Genomic DNA, 19,247 nt, shown 5'->3' with positions numbered 1-19,247 from the left:
ATTGATTATGCAGGTACCCTTGTTGATGAGGTATGCCCCTCCCTCCCCTAGCAGTTTCCCTCAACTGCTAATCCCATCCCCCTCCCCTGACAGTTTCCCATTACTGCCAAATATTTTCTTATAGTATAATTGTTCAAGGTCTGCTTATGAGTGAGAACATATGGTACTTTGTTCTTTGTTTCTGTGAAAGACCACTGAGTATGATCTACTCCAAATCCATCCAAGTTGCTGCAAAGTCCATATATTTGTCCTTCTTTATGGCTGCATAATATTCCGTTGTGTATATATACCGCATTTTCTTTATCCAGTCCAGCTTTGAATTTTTAAATTTTTATTGTAGAGACGCGGTCTCACCAAGTTGCCCAGGCTGGTCTCGAACCCCTGGGCTCAGGCAGTCCTCTCACCTCAGCCTCCCAAAGTGCTAGGATGGCAGGCTTGAGCCACTGCACCCGATCTACTTCTAATTCTTAATCTCAAGTCAGTATTCTCTGCTAAACTTTGTTTTCAAAGTTTTTTCATCAGCTTAAATGTATTTGGAAATGTGCACGGAACTTAGGGTCAAATTTATAGGACTTACCTAAAATGTGCTCTCTTTTATGTATATAATACCCTGTATTCATTTATAATCTGTTAATATTTATGGATTCATTTTACAAATATATTTGAAAAATGTAATTTATATAGGTATGTAAATATATACACATATAGAAATATACAAAGTATATTTATATAGCTAGAGCTATAGAGTAAATCTATACACATTTTATAAAAATAAAATAAAAGTATGTAAAATCTGAGATAAGAAGAGTAGATTCCCTTTCAAGGTAAGGCTGACCTTACCTCTTTTTTTTTTTTTTTTTTTTTTTGAGTTGGAGTCCCACTCTATCACCCAGGCTGGAGGGCGGTGGCACGTCCTGGCCACTGCAGACTTGACCTGCTGGGCTCGGGCCATTCTTCCACCTCAGCCTTCCAAGTAACTAGAACTACAGGCACGCACCACCATGCCTGGCTAATTTTTTAATTTATTGTAGAGATGAAGTCTCGCCAAGTTGCCCAGGGTGATTTCAAACTCGCAGGCTCAGGCAATCCTCTCACCTTGGCCTCCCAAAGTGCTGGGATTATAGGCGTGAGCCACCTTGCCTGGCCACTGACCTTACCTTTGATTTAGTATGAGCAGGCCAAAGGATTTTAAGGAAAAAAATAAAATAAAACAGCCCCACAAGAGAGATTTAGTATTTAATTTAGCGAAAGAAGCATAGCCAGTGGCGCTCTGCGTCGCGGTTGAGTGCAAGTGTTAACACTCTGTCTTGCTGTTTCCTTGGCTATGCTCAGCTGCTGTGGTGGCTCCGGCCACGGCTGGTCCTCAGCGGCCACACGCATAGCGCCTGCGAGGTGCTCCACGAGGGAGGACTCCCTGAGCTCAGCATCCCGTCTTTCAGTTGGAGGAACAGAAACAACCCCAGTTTCGTCATGGTAATGTGAACGTTTATTTTTGTCTGAAAGCTTTCATACGCATTTAAATCAACACAGTAATCAACTATTTAGCTGCTGCACTTTGTAACAATTTACAAAAGCCATCAATAACTTTCCCTCCCTGTACACTTAGATTGATACACTGTCCTCTGTCTCCACACATTTCTGGGAAGAAATAAACATAACATTATTCTTGGGGTAGTTCATTTGAGTAGTGAGGGGGGAGTATCTTATGGAGTGTTATAGCCTTCTGGGGAGGCAGTGTCCTCTGATAAGGTACTATGTTTGTGAGTGTGTGTGTTTAATTTTCTAAGAAGACAACATGTATTCACTAGCCATACTCAGTCATCTCCTCTGATTTTTCCAAACATGCCCGTTTGCCCTGGCAGCAAATGCCACTGCTCTGCAAGTTCATTAAAGACATCCTTTCAGTTAATGAGCACTTGATGTTTTAACTCCTTTCTTTCAGCCATGCATTCCTGCATCCAGTTCATAATGCTTGTACATCACATATTTTTCTATCATAAAAAGGTGGTGGAAACTAATGTTCTCAGATTCAAAGTAAATGAAAACATTTGCCACTGTCCTTCCACATGACAAACGTACCTACAAAGCAAAGCCCACAGAGATGACCCAGGCACATGTATTTCTAGGTACCGGATTGCTTACTTGAGTATCAAGGGTCATGAAAACACCCTTGGACTCCTGGTTCCTCATGACCAATGGTCCTCGATCTCCATGGTGCCTCTCTGAATCTCTGTCATGGATCCCATACTGTATCTGATGGGAACCTCCTGGGCCGGGGGCTGAGTTTAACGGAGAGGTCAGCATCCTAGACCTTTTCTGCCCAAGCACACTTGGCCCTTGACTTCCTTCTCTTGCCAGTGCCTGCGCTGGTTGCTGGTGACTGCATACGGAAGGCCATGCCCCCTCGGTCCCAGGTGAGGAAGGCCATTTCCCCTCCTCATCTGAGGGGCCTAAGGAGGCAACTTTTCTTTCGCTGTTTTTAAGTCAGACTGTCGTACTCAAGCCCTATCTGGTGCTCTCAGAGTAAACTGCTCTTTTCTTTTCCAGGGCAGCATAACATCCTCAGACTATGCCCTCTCCAAGTGCTACCTGCCACTAGAGAACACCGTTCTGACCACCTACTGTGGGGCAGCTGGGATCCTGGTGGTCCTCACGCTTATTCACTTTGAGCTGTTAGCCTCACCTTTTCTTTTTGGGTGGAACCTGCTCAGAAAACACAAGACAAGATGAAGAGCAGGCGATGTTTGCATTTAGTAGTAAACATCAAAGCCCAAGAGATGGAATTCGGGCAGAGATCACATTAGAGTCACGTGGACAGTGAGACTGAAAGTGCTGTCTTTATGCACATTACAGAAATTCTATTTTTTTTTAAGTGAGAAAGCAGAATTCATTGAGAGGACAGAAAAGCTCCCACAGTGGGAGAGGACCCGAAGGGGTTGCCCCATCACAGAAATTCTTAATCATCGATGTGAGTTACTGCAGAATAAACAGTTGATTGCACCGTCCTCATGCTATAAAAATGGAACACGTACTCTACAACTAATCTGTCTTCTCATTTTTATCAAAGACATGTATCATCAAAGGTTGCATCTGTACAGTATGTAAATGCTATCGATGCCACCACTCGCATGCATGGCAGTGCCTGCTTCCCCAGGAACGGCCTGGCAGTCTCCATCCACACTTGGGATTACGTGTGTACATAAATATTGGGTTTGCTTCCCTCTCCTGTGAGGTGGTTCTCAAATTCCTACATAGTATAAAACCGTACTCTTAAAAGTGCAGACATGATATGCAGGAACACATTGATTTTGTTGACTTTTGTGCTTCTGGGCTAAATTAATGGACACAGATTTTTAGATACATGTAATTTTCTCTCCAGAAGACCAAGTTGTTACATCTGAATTTAATGCCTGTCAGTGATCAAAGGAAACTTGAAAAATGGAATTGGAACTTGAAAATGAATATCTTGGCCATTTAAAGCCAGATGAAATATATTCTGTTTGTTTTTTTCCTAACCCTCTGGCTCTTGTTTGAATCTAACCTTTCACCAGAATGTTTAGTTTGAGGGTAATTGTTGAGTGCACACAACGATATACTTCACTTTTTTTGGGTGGGGGTATATATCTCTTCAGTTTTTTTCAGTGGTACAATGTCTCACTCATATGACATGTTTCCCTTTTATATGTCTCAAAGTTCAACTCAGACTTTTATGAGACAGTTGATGGGAGGGGCAGGAAGTTGGTGATGAGATAAAATATGTGTTTGTTATACAGACTGTCTAAAGTTATCGTCCTTTCTTTCGTGGAAAAGTGGCATTTAAATCTGGATGAGTTGATAAAGGATGATAAAATGCTGATTTACAGAGCAAACTTTAAAAATCAAGTCCTCCAAGGAAGTGGATGAAGTAATATAGGCTGTCATGTCTCTAAACTTGTGTCATTGAAAATGTAACTTGGGACATTTTTGCAGATTTTCTTAACCTACAAAAACCACCCTCAACACTGGGTATAGACAGAATATGAAGTATCATTATTCCAGCAATTCTTACTTTCTAGGTGTTGTTTGTGTACCAAACGTTTGACATTGCATTTTTAAATTCTGCAAGTGTGAGAAGGGCCATGTATTTTTTACTTTATATTTCAAATAAAGGTTTTATGATGCTTTTTCATCAAAAGACAGAAGAAGCTGTCATCCTTATTCTCCTAAGCCAGACACAAATATTGACACGTCACATTTTGTTTTCCTCTTGCTGTTTACCTGTACAATAGAGCCTGTGTCTGAAGCTCTGACTAAGGGAGTGGCTGACCTGTTCCCCATTAGGGAACCTGACGCAGTCTTTAACTAGCAAAGTAATCGGGAAACCTGACAAAGTCTTAAACTAGCAAAGTAAATCGGGAAACATTATCAGGAGAGAAAAAAACATTCCTGGTTTCCTAAAAGAAGACGATGTTGCAATTTGTACCCTTGAATGGAGTTCAGGTTTTTATAGCTGAGGCGCAGAGAAGTCATAGCAGGTGGTCGCGAGGGTTTGTATGTTGGTAGCACACTGTTGGTAAGGTGTGAATGATGAATGTATATAACTAACTGTTTAAATCAAAGAGTCTTTTATAAAGGACTAACCAGCTAAAATCTACATTCTGCAGCTCCCATTTCAGAGTAAGTGGCAGGTAATGTCAACGTTAAGCTGTTCAGCACAATAAAAACACATTTCACGTACAGGTATCGCCACGATAAAGGCACAAAGACCAACAAGGATTTTTCTATAATAATGATACAAAAGAGCATTACATTTTGTGGTCTGTACAGTTTAATAAACCAGCAATAAGACTACAACAAAGATAACCTATGAAAGAAGACTGTGCCCAAGTACAGTGAAAGTTTAGAGAATCACTTTTGGACAGGACACATTTCGCAGTCATGGTGATAGTAGGTTTTCTGCCTAAATGTAAAAGGCTCAAAGTGTACGTCTATTTCAAATGCCTGAGGCCGGCAGCAGCTCTAAATGTGACTCAAACAGAGTTTCTTGGCATTCTGTCGCTTGAGGTCTACTCTTAAGTCCTGGGCCACAGTCACTCACCAGCTGCAGCTTCTTACAGAGGGAACATTGGAAAGAGCCTTGACTCCCTGCACTGCATATACGCTTTCATGGCCATGCTTGATCACTTAAAAAAAAAAAAAAGCATTTTCTCCCCATCTACCAAGTTCTCCTTGAGGAATCAACAGGTGGATGACTGGCTAAAGGGGCCCCCACCCGAAGAAATTTTGCTGCAGTGTCAGCAAGGGAGAGTGGGTGCTTTGGGGGTGGAGGGCGGTGGAAGGTTGGGTTCCATGACAACAGAAGCTGCAAACCAAACCTGAGGGGACAGAGGTAGCCAGAGGCTTGGTGGCTGCACTTGGGGAGTACACAGAACAGGACACGGTGGCGAGAGGACACTAGACACTACCTCCTACCATGATGCGGGCTGGCAGACAGGCAGTCCAGAGGTGGCGCCCTGCCGGGAAGGGTGGCCTCACAAGAGCTCGTACTGCTTCAGGTGCATCCTCTGGATGATGTCGCGGCAGTCATTGAACACCCTGCGGATGTTCTCTGTGTCCACGGCGCAGGTGAAGTGGGGGTAGCAGTAGTGCTTGCCGTCGCCTGTGGCCGTGCTGATCCTCTGTAAGAGAGAGCGTCCGTGCTAGGTTTGCGCAGCCCCTGGACTCACCTGGGAGAAGGACTAGGCAGTGTTCCCGGGAAGGGCTCTTGGGGAGGGCTACCTGTCTACTTGTCTCGTTTGGGAGTCCCCAGCTGCAGGAACTGTCTGAATTCAGAGGATGATTCCGGAAGCCAGAGAACCTCATGCTTATTTCTGCCCCCAGGAGACTGGCGTGGAGCTGAGACAGCATACCCAGGCCAGGAACAGCCATGGGCGGGAGGAGTCGGGGGAAGAGCTTCAGACATGAGGGTCTGAGCCAGCGCTGTGTGACAGAACTTTCTGCAATAATGGATGTGTTCCCTATCTGCCCTGTCAGTCTCACTAGCTGATGTGACCGAGGGACTGATTTCTAATTCATTCAGCTTTGATTCATTTAAATATCCAAATGTGACCAGAGCATCTGTCTCCATGGCTGCCTCCTCCACACAGGTGAGTTTTGGTTTTTTGCTAAGGGGCATCTCCTGGTTGGCAGAAGAACATTTACTAGCCATCTGGGAGAAAAGTGCTCTGCTGTCAAATAACTAGGTATCACGGGGTTCACATCATCGGCCATGATTTGTGAGGACCCTAGAATGATGATGTTCATGAGCACTGAGAAGTCAAGTATGATGACTGCAGCAAGGTTGTTAGGGGCTGCATTGCGTTCCCTAAAATTCTTATGTGGAAGCCCTGACCCCTGACACCTCAGGATGTGACTGCATTTGGAGACAGGGACTTTAAAGAAGTAACTGAAGTAAAATGAGGTCAGATGGGTGGCCCTAACTGATATAACTGGTGTTTGTACAGGAGGAAACCAGGATGACACAGACACATTCAGAGGGAAGACCACATGAAGACAGGGAGGAGGCCACTGGCAATTCCAGGGAAGCCTCATAAGGGACCAACTCTGCTGGCACCTTGATATCAGACTTCCACGCTCCAGAACTATGAGAACACACGTTTCTGTTGTTTAAGCCACTCAGTCAGTGGTACTTAGTTATGGCAGCCTTAGCAGACTAAGGCAGAGGTCATATGGAGCTTGCTTTCTTCCTAGGTGCCTTGGGAATCCCTGGGCTTCCTCCTCGTCCCCACCCCTTTTCTTTGTTCTGCAGAGAATCCTGAGAAACACTTTGGAGAGCTGCTTGAACCATGGAAAGGGTGAAGATGGTCATCAGGGCATGAAACTCCTCAAGGGAGTCAGTCCTATCTTAGCAACAGGCAGGCTTCCATTGAGCAGATTTTCCATTTTTAAACTTATGGACACTGAGAGGAGGAGGTTTTAGGTCTTCTTAATCCTAAAGCACCCAGTTGGGGTACTCGGCACACTCTGTGTGTAGTGAATGAATGAAAAAGAGGCTTTTTTTGGGCCATAGTCCAACTGGTTTGTCCCTGCCCAGAGCAACAAGAATCTGGGTAATGGAGTCATTACAAAGGTTGTTGCAACTTGAAAGCATCAGTTTAAATCAGTTTTGTTTTTTTTTTTTGAGTCAGAGTCTCACTCTGTCACCCAGGCTGCAGTGCAGTGGCATGCTGATGGCCACTGCAGCCTCGACCTACTGGGCTCAGGCGATCCTTCTGCCTCAGCTTTCCAAGTAGCTGGAACTACAGGCACGCGCCACCATGCCTGGCTAATTTTTTGGTTTATTATAGAGATGAGGTCTCACCAAGTTGCCCGGGCTGGTCTCGAAGCCATGGGCTCAGGCAATCCTCTCACCTCAGCCCCCCAAAGTGCTGGGATTATAGATGTGAGCCACCGTGCCAGCTCTAAATCTTTCAATACATCTAATTTGCCCATTGATTTTCATAAAAATGATAGAAACAAACTTGTTCAGAAAATCTGGGCAGCCTCAGGCTGTTTGGCTGGACTGCCTGGCTGCTGGCCATGTTCAAGGTAGGAGAAATCTGAGATGAGCTTATAAAACTAGACAGATGCCCAGAAGACAGAAACACCTCTAGCAAATGCTGAGAGTGTCAAGATAGGGGCTCATCCCAGGATCACTACCCTTGGCCTTAGGGGCTTGGAGACTCTGGCCTAGATCTGAGCTTCGGTTTGCAGCTGATTTCCAGGTGGAGGGACAGGATGGTTCATGGTAGCCGGCAGGGTGTGGGGGGACTGACCACCTGTTCACCTTACTCAACACTCTCCAGTGCCAAGTTCCTTCTGCCTCTGAAGATGGTTCATGCCCCTCACCACTGGGAGCAAATGGCCTTCTCTGGGACAAGCTTCTGGTGCTCAGTACCCTTCTTATGCAGTGACTGTGCTGAACGTTTAAGGAGAATGCTTACAGACAACAAGTGGCCCTTCCTCAGAGTCAGTTGTCACTGTGCCCTCACCCTTCCCTGCCCAAACTCACCCTCCTCGAAGGAGTGTCCTCTCCTCTGTCTCTCTTTCCATTGATAATCTTTACTTTCTTCCTTCCCCTGGGGCCTCGTATTATCAAAGTTATTGTTTTGTACATGATGTGCTCCTGTCCAGATTAAATATTGGCAGACAACCAACTTCGCAGCCTGTTCCAGCGGCCTCTGAAGTCTGGAGTTGCAGGTTACAACTCAGAACTTCTCACTGTCCCAGGCAGATTCTACAATAGCTTTCATGCCTTTATTTCTCTGATTTGCAAATTGCACAAAAGCCAGGTTTTGCCCACTGTCAAATAGTAAAAGATCTGTCCCAGGCCTCAATGGTGCTGTACCCATTTATTTTGGGGGAGGTTGTAGATCTGTTTCTTTGTTTTTATTTTTTAATTTTTTACTTCTATTTTTTTGATCCAGCGTCCCGCTCTGTTGCCCAGGATGGAGTGCAGTGGTGCGATTATAGCTCACTGCCGCCTCTAACTCGGTCTCAAGGGATTCTTCTGCCTCAGTCTCCCAAGTGACTAGGACTACAGGCATGTGCCACCACACCTGGCAAGTTTTTTAAGCTTTTTGTAGAGATGGGATCTCTCTAAATTGCCTAGGCTGGTCTTGAACTCTTGGCCGCAAGCAATTCTCCCATCTCAACCTCCTAAGTAGTTGGGATTACAGGAGTGAGCTACTGTGCTCGGCTTCAATCCATTTCTAATCTTCATTTAAATGCCCAACATTTGTACCCTTAGCTAACTTTTAGTTCAAATTAGAATAGCATTTTATGAAACACTTTTTCTGTGTCTTTATATTTTATGGTCTTACAAAGATGCTCCCATCAATGTGTGTGGGGGATACCTGGAGCATCACCAGGCCCAGGCCCTTGGGCGTGTCTTGGCATTGACTAGTTTCAAGCTAGTAAAAACTCATAGCCAGCTACACATTGCAGGTTTTTCTAAAGAAAAAAATGTAGATACATAAACAGAGAAAGCAAATGTGGCAAAATCTCACCCACGGGTTGACTTGGGTGAAAAGTATATAGGAGTTATTTGACAAATCTTTTACTTTGTAAGTTTGAAGTAATCTCAAAATAAAAAGTTTTTTAAAAAAGGAAAACATCTCTGTATCTGAGTGGGCCCATTTTTACGCTGACCTCCAGCCTTTGAGTGTTCTCAATGGAGGAAGGGTGTGGGGGCTTGTGTTTCAGATTCTGCTGCAGGACTCTGTCCTTTTTGGAAAATACAAGTGAACAATGTCTATCTAGCTCATCCATGGGCCATCCTTCAGGGGTATGTGTTCTCACTCTGGCTCTGCTGCTTGGAATCTGTGTGACCTTGAGTGAGAAATCTAACCTCTCTGAACCTCAGTGTGCTCAGTGGTGAAATGAAGGTAACATACCTTTTCTCTCATAACTTCAAGAAAGATTAAATGAGATAATCCAAAGGTAAGTAATTTCCAAATTGCAAAGAACAGCATCACTGTTTTTAAGGGGGTGGGAAAACAAAGTTTCACCAAATCGCTTACCAAGAACAGATCCCGGATAAAGAACTTGGCTCTTGTGACTTTGGGATCCTCGCCGGCATCTGGAGTTGCTGTGGGAAGGACAAATGAAACTGCGTTCAAGCAACACGAAACAAAGATACAGCTCTATGGAAACAGAAAGAATGACAAAGTTGGACTGCTGTATTTTCATAGCATTAAAATACATTCCCCTCTTCCTCGCCGAGATCATTTTACTTTTAACAGTCGTAGTTCTGATAGGACTTTTTTTGGTGGGGTTATGGTCGGAATGTCTGTGTCCCCTCCCCCCCACATCCATATGTTGGTTCCTAAACTCCAATGCAATAATATTAAGGGGGGGGGCTCTGGGAGGGGATCAGGTCATGAGGGCTGTGCCTTCATGAATGAGATTAGTGTCCTTACAAAAGAGGCCTGAGAGAGACCTCTCACCTCCCCCCCCATGTAAAGGGGGAACTGAGACAGCACCATCTAAGAAGCAGAGAGCGCCCTCACCAGACACTGAATCCTGGACTTCCCAGCCTCCAGACATGTGACCAATGCATTTCTGTTGTTCACAAATTATCCAGTCTGAGGTATTGTTACAGCCCGAATCGAAGGAGACAGGTTGGGGGTGGGGGATAACTTCCACTCAAGTAAAATGAAGGCATCTCATCGAATACTGACCAGACTGAGGTCCAGAACTGTCCTTCCTCACAGAGCTGTGAAGGACGGGACAGTTGGGAGCTTCCTGGTACTGGGAGTCAGCTCCGGCCTCACCCTCCCAGTCAGGGTCAGCACCTGGCTGCTCTCCTGAGCTGTGCTCTCCACTTCCATCAGTCTCCCTCCTAGGAGAACTCCCTTCCTGGTTCCTGCTACAGACTCAGACATTTGGAGGCCGGATGGAATGGACTGTAGCAGACCTTTCTGTCTCTCAGCATTCCTCAGACCTTTTCCACCTGAAGAGTCCATATTCTTGGGATCATTCCACTGTTTCCTGTGGCCCCATGGACTCTCCTTTTCTAAGATCTAGGCTACAGATTTGTCCTCCATTGCAGGGTGGCTTGGGGGGCCTAGTCAGGCCTGATCTGGGTATCCACCATGATCTGCTGGAGGACAGGTACCAGGGCAGCCAGGGTGAAGACAGGGGAGAGAGAAGAGAAAGAAGAGACACAATGCTCAGTGAGGGGAAGGGGAGGAGCACAGCACCCAGAGAGGAGGGGGGGGCACAGCACCCAGGTAGGGGGAAGGGGAGAGACCCAGCACCCAGAAAGGGGGAAGAGGAGGGACCCAGCACCCAGAGAGGGGGAAGGGGAGGAACACAGCACCCAGAAAGGGGCAAGGGAAGGGGCACAGCACCCACAGAGGAGGAAGGGGAGGGCCCCAGAACACACTGTGTTCATCGGCCAGGGTATTCTCTGGAATTTCTGGGGAACTTGCCAAGTTCTCCACCTCTAGAGATCACATGGTTCTCCCGTGTGGGAACAGGGCACTGGCTTTATTCAGGAGGGCACTGATGTACGTTGAAATGCACATATTTTAAATGTACATCTTGGCGAGATCTGACATATGCTTCAGTCACGATGTCATCTCCACAATAGAGTTAATGCGCGTATCCACACCCCAAATGCATCCTCCTCCCTCACAGCCCCTCCTTCTTGTCCTGCCCTCTTGTTGCCAGGCAACCGCTGACGTCACATGCAGGAGGCTGTACTCTAGACTTCAGATAAATGGATTCACATGGTACACATCTGTTTTGCTTGTATTCTGTCTCTTGGCATAATTGTGTGTTTCCTCCACACTGCCACATGAACCAATAGTTTGTGCCCTTCAATTGCTCAGTAAATGAGTTGAGGACTTCAGAGTTGGATGGTGGGCGTAGCCTGCCAGCAGGTACCACAGATGTCCAGGGAGAGGTGGGTTCCCTGGGAAGGACATGGCATAGAGGGAGGTGGCAGATGGTGCCCAGGTGAGCATCAGTCACCAAGCCTGGCACGGTGGCCAGCAGCCCAGGGTCCCTCAGCCCCAGGACTGGAGTCCTTCAACAGTCCCTGGCTGGGGCAAGTGGCCTCAGCTTGTAGTGCCATCCAGCCAGTGGTGGTGGTCGTGGTGCCTTTTGCAGTGAGGTATGCCTGTGTCTCAGAAAGATGACTTTGACAGAAGTCTAGAGAATGTTCTGGAAAAGTGAGTGATATAAGGAGGTCAGGCAGGAAGCGGTGGCAGTCACTGAGATGAGGGGAACTGAGATTATGAGGAAGGAAACAGGGAAGGGCCTGAGGGATGGGCGCTGTGGAGGTGGACCCTCCAGAGATTGGCCACTGCCTGGTCTGGGGGAGGGGAGGGACAGGAAGTGGTTCCCGGAGAAGGGGAAATAGATATCGCTTGATGGGAGGAGAGTAAAATGATCTTCCTGGGATCACTCCACTGTTTCCTGTGGCCCCATGGAATCTCTTTGCCTAAGATCTAGGCTACGGAGCCGAGTGTTCTCAAGACTCTTTGCCCTCCCCTTCCCCTTCTCTGGGTGCTGTGCTCCTCCCCTTCCCCTCACTGAGCACTGTCTCTCCTTCCTCTTCCCTCTCTCCCGCCTTCACCCTGGCTGCCCTGGCACCGGTCCTCCTGCAGATCATGGTGGATACCCAGATCAGGCCCGACTAGGCCCCCCAAGCCACCCTGCAACAGAGGGCAAAGAGTCATGAGAACACTCAGCTACCTAGCCTAGATCTTAGGAAAAGAGATTCCATGGGGCCACAGGAAACAGTGGAATGATACCCAGGAAGATCATTTTACCCTCCCCCCATTAAGCGGTATCTACTGAGAGACCCAAGAGATTAAAAAAACAAAAACAAAACACTCTAAGAGAACTATTACTATATGAATTCATACCCCACGTTCACTGTATTTGTTTGCAGTGTTTGTACTTAGAATTTTGTTAAGTTTAATTTTTGTTTGTCTCATAAAATAACCGATTGCTTCCGCAACTGCTGCTAGCAGTATGTGAATGTCAAGTAATAAACCCTTCCCGGACATTCCTTTGCTTAGCCTGCCTGCTGACATTCCACTCTGCTCATTTAGCAGCTCCCTCGTCAATCACAGGTAGCTGAACGAACCAGACCAATCCCAAGTGCCCCTGTAACCATTAGGAGAAATTACCCTATCATGTAAAAACAAGTTTAAAGTTCTTTCCCCTCCCTCTGTAATGATATATAAAAACTGCTTGCCATGCTGGATCGGGGCTCTCATCCCTGAAGCTGCTGCTTCGGGCATGAGCCCAGACTCGAGCCTGAATAAAGACCCTTGTGTGTTTGCATCAGAGCTGGCTCTTTGTTGGTCTCTCGGATTCTGAAATTTGGGTTTAACACTACTTCAGCTTCTCCCAGGAACCCCAGGAGGAGAGGGGGAAAGCAAAAGCAATGCTCTGGTCACGTCCCAGAGCAAGCGGCTTCGGGACCTCAGTCCTGGAGAGCGCATCGCCATGTTGAGTGTGGTTAGAGTAAAGGCGATGATGCATTTCAATGAGATCTACATACGATTTGACCCTAAGAAAGAGCCTGGAAGCGGACCATATGCTGACTTACACGCGGGTAGGTATGGAGGCTGCTGGTTGTGCAAGAACTAGTTGGGTCCATTTCCAATGTCTATTCACTTCTATATGGAAATATCTAGCAATAGGATTTTGCTACGAGATCCAAGGCGGGTCATGATTTTAGTATTAATATAATTCTACAAGGCCTCTACCATGATAGAACAAAGAAAATGAACACAAGGAGTGAGAAAGTCTAAGGACAAACGCAAGTTTTCCCTCTTCATTGATGATAAAACACGAATCCCCCCAAATCTTACCTATAACTTCCAGGAAAGTCTTCTTCATTCTGCTTTGTCTCTTTTGGGATCCACATGTTTAAGAAGCGGAGTTATTTTGTCTTAAGTCACTCCTACCAGCCTCTGGTGGAACTGGTGTAAACTGAAACTGTTCACAGCCGCTGATCATGGAGTGACCAGCTTCTCCTGGTTTACCTTCCTGCCTTTAGTACTGCAAGCCCCGAGCGTGGGACGCCCTCAGTGTCTGGAGGCCTTAGATGGCTGGCCACCCTCCTGGGTAGTGGCCAAAGACAATGCTGGAGATGGCATCACGCCAACACAGTGACTGGAAGTGTGGGCTTGGGAACAAAGGACTTAGGACTGCCCTGCCCTCACAAGTCTCCCTCTGAGTGGCCCTGATGTGTCATTTACCTCTCTCAGCCTTCTTCCACAGGAAAAATAACAGAAACTACCATGTAGGGTCACTGTGAAGGCGAAGGGCTCACAAGGTCCCCACTCATAGCAGACCAGGCGGAGGTGCCAGAGAGAACTCACCGGGCACGTGACATACTCACACCTCAAAATGGCCATTTCTTCTGCACAGTTTGAATACAAATTCAAGCTGTGAAGCATTTACAAGTGGAATTCTAAATAGGACATGCTAATACTTTAGTACTTTAGGATACAGTAGATGAGAGAATTGATTTAAATTCATGGAGTCTCTTAGATTCATCAGAAGTATTTGAATTATAGTTACAGGGCTACTGAAAAAAAATCCTATTTCTTGATCATGAGAACTGTTTTGAAATCTTACCATCTTCAGGAACAGTGTAATTTGCATACTCTGGGAAGTAGTCTTCAATTTTTGATTTCCCTGCCAAGACTTTTTCTGCCAGCATATCTTGTTTGTTCAGGAACAGGATAATAGAAATAGTCCGCAACCACCTAAAAAGAAGAGATAAATATACACATATGCTAGTATGTGAAAGTACCTCTAACATGGAAGTTACTATATTAAAAGCACACTGTCGGCCGGGCTTGGTGGCTCAGACTGTAATCCCAGGACTTTGGGAGGCCGAGGCGAGTGGATTGCCTGAGCCTGCAGGTTCGAGACCAGCTTGGGCAACTTGGCGAGACCTCATCTCACAATAAATAAAAAATTAGCTGGGTGTGGTAGCACACGCCTGTAGTTTTGGCTACTTGGAAGGCTGAGGTTGAAGGATCACTAGAGCCCAGTGGGTTGATGCTGGGGTGGCTGTGAGCGTGCCACTGCACTCCAGCTGGGCGACAGAGTGAGACTCCACCTAAAAAAAAAAAAAAAAAAACTCACACCAAAAAAAAAAAAAAAAAAAAGCATACTGTCATCTTCCTAACAATGTATAGGATTCAGAACTGTTTGATACAACAGTATCTTCATTCCATTTGCAGGCAAATAAACAAATACAGGTAAAGGATGAGGATCCCTAGTCCAAAAATCTGGAATTTGAGATGCTCCAAAATCCAACACCTTTTGAGCACCAGCAAGATACTCAAAGATAATTCTCAATAGAGCATTCACATTTTGAATTTTCAGATTAGGGACGCTGAACCAGTAAGTATAATGCAAATATTACAAAATCCAAAAAAGCCAGAAATCTGAAGTGCTTCAGTTCCCAAGCATTTTGGATAAGAGACATTCAACATGTAGTTACCTTAGTAGCTAAACACTTTCTATTAGGTCCCACTGGGGATATACATTTATTGGTACCAAAACTAATATTTACTTATGTAATGAATACACTTGGATTTTTGTGGTGTAATTTACCAAGAAAGGGTAAGAAAACTCACACTGGAAGAAGTTCAAACTTTAACAACAATGATGACAAAATAATACACGACTCATTAGCTAATCACAGAGCTTAATTTGTGGCTGGCTTGGTTCTTCTTCCACCTCCCTGCCTCCTCTTCTGAACATGTCTAAGTTTCTCCAGATTTGGAGCATAATATTAATCAGATCTAGATTAACTGTACTTTATAAGACAGACCCAAGGGAGGTGGGTCAGGTGCAGTGAGGGTAGAGTATGAAAAGGTTTCTGTTCTACATTTAATGAAATAGAAGCTGAGAATATTTGAGATGATGGTTATGCTAATCACCCTGATCTAATCAGTATATACGATATGTATTGAAATATCACCATGTACCCCATAAGTATGCACAATTATTATATGTCAATTAAAAAAATAAAATAAATCTGAGGAAAAAAGAGCTTAGCTGTGCGAATTATCAAAGCTTCTGGAAATTCCATAACTTCAAAAAAAAATCAAGCTAATTGATTAATCTACAGGAATCTATGAATGAAAAATACAAATCATTTCCCCCTCAAATGGAAATAGCCTTAATGTTTCTTCTAGTTATAAAATACACAATCTTTGTAAAGACAAATCTTAAATTATAGAAAAAAACACATAGAAAAAAATCAAATATACTTACACCCTGAGACAACTACCATTAGACTTAAAAAAAAAAATTAGATTTAACTTTTTTTTTTAATTAGATTTTTCTACCCTCTCGTTTATTTATAAAAATAAGATCTATCGGGCAACCCTCTCAGGTCCCCTTCCCTCTGGGAGCTTTTCTGTCCTCTCAATAAATCCTGCTTTCTAAAAAAAAAAAAGAAAGAAGGATCTCTCTATCTAATCCTGAATTGTACCCCACATCAATAAAGTTTAAAAATAGATTAAAAAAAATAAGATAGTGGTATTTTAAAATGTGCTTTTTCATATAACAATATTGTGGTCATACATATATATAGTCATGAGGGGGATCCCCCTAAAAAAACCTTAGAATTTATAAAAAATTGTGTATTTATTCTTTTTTATTTTTTGAGTTGGAGTCTCACTGTGTCACCCAGACTAGAGTGCAGTGGCACGCTCCCGGCCACTGCAGCCTCCACCTGCTGGGCTCTGGTGGTCCTTCCGCCTCAGCCTCCCAAGTAGCTGGAACTACAGGCATGCACTACCACGCCCAGTTAATTTTTGATTTATTGTAGAGACAAGGTCTTGCCAACTTGCCCAGGTGGGTCTTGAACCTGCGGGCTCAGGCAATCCACTCGCCTCGGCCTCCCAAAGTGCTCGGATTACAGGTTGAGCCATCGAGACTGGCCTGTGTATTTATTCTTACATATTTACACTTCAGTCACCTTCAAAGTACCCTTCGTTTGATGCAATACACCTATCGAGATAATTTTTCCATTGTTCATAACAATTTTTAAACTCGTCAGTTTTGATGCCTTTTAGTGCTTCTGCTGTTTTTTGTTTCACCTCTTCCAGTTTAGCAAAATGTTTCCCTCTGAGGCCTTTTTAAATCCAGGGAAATAAAAACAAGTTGCTTGGGATGAGGTGGGAGGACAGGGCATGGGGGCCATGCTGCTTTTGGGCAAAAACTGCTGAACACTCGGTGTGGTGTGGGCCGGTGTGCTGGTAAATCACCCATAATGAAATGGGCAAATGTGTTGTAAGAATTCCCCTCCCCAAATTCACTGAAGCCAAATGCAGCCTCTCACAATATTAGCTAGTATACTGATGGTGATGGGTTCCTAGAACACTTACTTAGTGGGAGAAGTCAGCACTACAAAGACCCACCCTCCAAAAGATAATTCTGTTTATTTTTGGTCCCTCCTCACACACACACAGTATTCCTCTGTATATCTGATATTGCCTGACCCCCTTTTCTTTCCCATTAACTGTCTTTTTTTTTTTTGAGTTGTAGTCTCACTCTGTCGCCCAGACTGGAGTGCAGTGGCCGTTCCTGGCCACCGCAGCCTCGACCTGCTGGGCTCCGGCGATCCTTCCGCTCAGCTTCCAAGTAGCTGGAACTACAGGCACGCGCTACCATGCCCGGCTACTTTTTTGATTTATTGTAGAGATGAGGTCTCACCAAGTTGCCCAGTCGGGTCTCGAACCCGCAGGCTCAGACAATCCACTCACCTTAGCCTCCCAAGGCGTGGGATTACAGACTGAGCCACCGAGCCTGGCTTCCATTAACTGTCTTAATATCACACAACCGAGGATGGTTGTTGAACCCTTAATAGATATTTTTGCAAGGTCAACTTATGTTTTCTATCCTCCTTCTTGGTGATATTTCTTCCTAAGTATTTCAGAAGAAAATTGTATTTTTCACTACATAAATGTCATGTATTATGTGTATGCCTGCTAGATATTCCTTTCCGAAATAATCACTTCTGCCACTTTGCAATGTTAACAGTTTCAAACATGATTATGTGGTGATTATGCATTGCAAGGGATCTTAGAGATCATCTAGTTATTAGTGAATGTTCTAAACTGGTGTTTTCTAAATTTTAAAAGCCAAACAAAACTTACACTGAGCTGGATATGGTGGCTCACGCGCCTGTAATCCCAGCACTTTGGGAGGTGGAGGCGAGAGGACTGCCTGAGCCAGGGGTTCGAAACCAGCCTGGGCAATTTGGCAAGACCTTTACAATAAATAAAAAATATTAGCTGAGTGTGGTGAGCACGCTGGTAGTTCTGGCTACTTGGGAGGTCAAGGCGGAAGGGTTGCCTGAAGCCAGTAGGTCGAGGCTGTGGTGGTGAATGTGCCACTACACTCCAGCCTGGGCGACACAGTGAGACTCTGACTCAAAACAAAACAAAGCCAGAAATAAAAACAAAAACACCTATTTTGGACCCTCGATATGCAGTCATCCCTTGGTCTCCATGGGGGATTGGTTCCAGGACTCTCTATGGATATCAAAATCCAAGGATGGTCAAGTCCCTGAAATAAGATAGTGTAGTATCTGCATATAGCCTCACATACCCCCATATACTTTAAATCATCTCTAGATGACTCATAATACTATGTAAATGCTATGTAAATAGTTGTTATACTAAATTTTTAAATGTTGTATTGCTAAATTTATATTTGAATATTTTCAGTCTGCAGTTGGTTGAATCCTCTGAAGTGGCACCCACAGATGTGGAGGGCCACCTGTGATCCTAGGCTTTCAGAGCAGAGACTTCAATTGTCTTGCCAAAGAACTATCAGAGCTTCATCAAGGAACACTCCTCATTTTGAGAATGCCTGTACTTTAGATGGACTAAAAGAGGTACGTCTTACAGTTCTGGACTTATCAGTAGGGAAGGATATATCCGGAGAATAAAAATGAAAGTTAGCGGATTGTATTTTTAATAAAGAAAATTTGCAATCCAGTGGAGAGACTGAATGTGTTCTTTTATAACCTGTTATTCCAGATGCTTTCAAAAAGGTCCAGGGATTCCCTCAGTCTGTTGGTGTTGTTATCTTCCCGAATCACCATGTTGTAGCTACTGCAGGCCGCGACGTATATAATAGCGGTGACGTCTTAGTGGAGACAAAGAGAAAAAGGGAAGCGCCTTCATCAGAAACACTCGTCGTGGGGTTGGGGTGAAGCACACAATCAATAGCTACTCAGTTCCGTGGAAATTTCCATTCCATGATGAGAACATTCAGTCGCAAGAAGGACTTGAATATGCACTGTATGTATGACTGGGTGTTTCAGAAACGCACATGAGAGGAACCCACCCTAAAGATGAATTACATATGGGATGCTTAAATTACTTATGAGATTAATATTTATGAAAGAAGTAAAATCTTGTAGAGAACGTAATACTTTATGGACTAGTTATATTAGAGATGATCTAACTCAAACCCAGTTAAGCATAGTAGCAGTGCTGAGTGTTAGAATTCACCCCCGGGGTACACTTCAGGATAAAGTATACAAGTGGTTATCATGTAGGTAAAGTCTGGGCCTCCCTTTGGTCCCCACCTTGCCTGGTTTAAGATCAGGTACACAGGTTTTTCCTTCTTTCTCTTTTTCTTTTTTTTTTTTTTGAGTTGGAGTCTCACTCTGTCGCCCAGACTGGAGTGCAGTGGCCGCTTCCGGCCACCGCAGCCTCGACCTG

General features: G+C 44.7%; 2 protein-coding genes across 4 annotated transcripts in view; one reads left to right on the top strand and one right to left on the bottom strand.

The window, feature by feature from the left end:
- The window catches only part of MPPE1 (metallophosphoesterase 1), a 20,731-nt gene extending 17,682 nt beyond the window's left edge, over positions 1–3,049 (top strand). For all 3 annotated transcript variants that reach the window (XM_008059117.2, XM_008059116.2, XM_008059115.2), the window contains 2 exons: positions 1,333–1,473; positions 2,548–3,049. In XM_008059117.2, the coding sequence (XP_008057308.1) occupies positions 1,333–1,473; positions 2,548–2,730 (324 nt within the window). In that variant the 3' untranslated portion in view covers positions 2,731–3,049. The remainder of the gene's footprint in view (positions 1–1,332; positions 1,474–2,547) is intronic.
- A 1,694-nt stretch (positions 3,050–4,743) lies between these two features.
- The window catches only part of GNAL (G protein subunit alpha L), a 118,892-nt gene continuing 104,388 nt past the window's right edge, over positions 4,744–19,247 (bottom strand). The window contains exons 9-12 of the mRNA XM_008059119.1: positions 18,546–18,666; positions 14,125–14,255; positions 9,540–9,607; positions 4,744–5,657 (exon numbers count right to left, since the gene is read on the bottom strand). Coding sequence (XP_008057310.1) covers positions 5,511–5,657; positions 9,540–9,607; positions 14,125–14,255; positions 18,546–18,666 — 467 coding nt within the window. The 3' untranslated portion in view covers positions 4,744–5,510. The remainder of the gene's footprint in view (positions 5,658–9,539; positions 9,608–14,124; positions 14,256–18,545; positions 18,667–19,247) is intronic.

Source organism: Carlito syrichta, unplaced genomic scaffold (genome assembly GCF_000164805.1).
Source record: "Carlito syrichta isolate Samal-C Ts95f unplaced genomic scaffold, Tarsius_syrichta-2.0.1 Scaffold303725, whole genome shotgun sequence".
NCBI lineage: Eukaryota > Metazoa > Chordata > Mammalia > Primates > Tarsiidae > Carlito > Carlito syrichta.
Note: the sequence above shows the minus strand (reverse complement) of the source record. Positions and strands in the feature narration are given on the sequence as shown.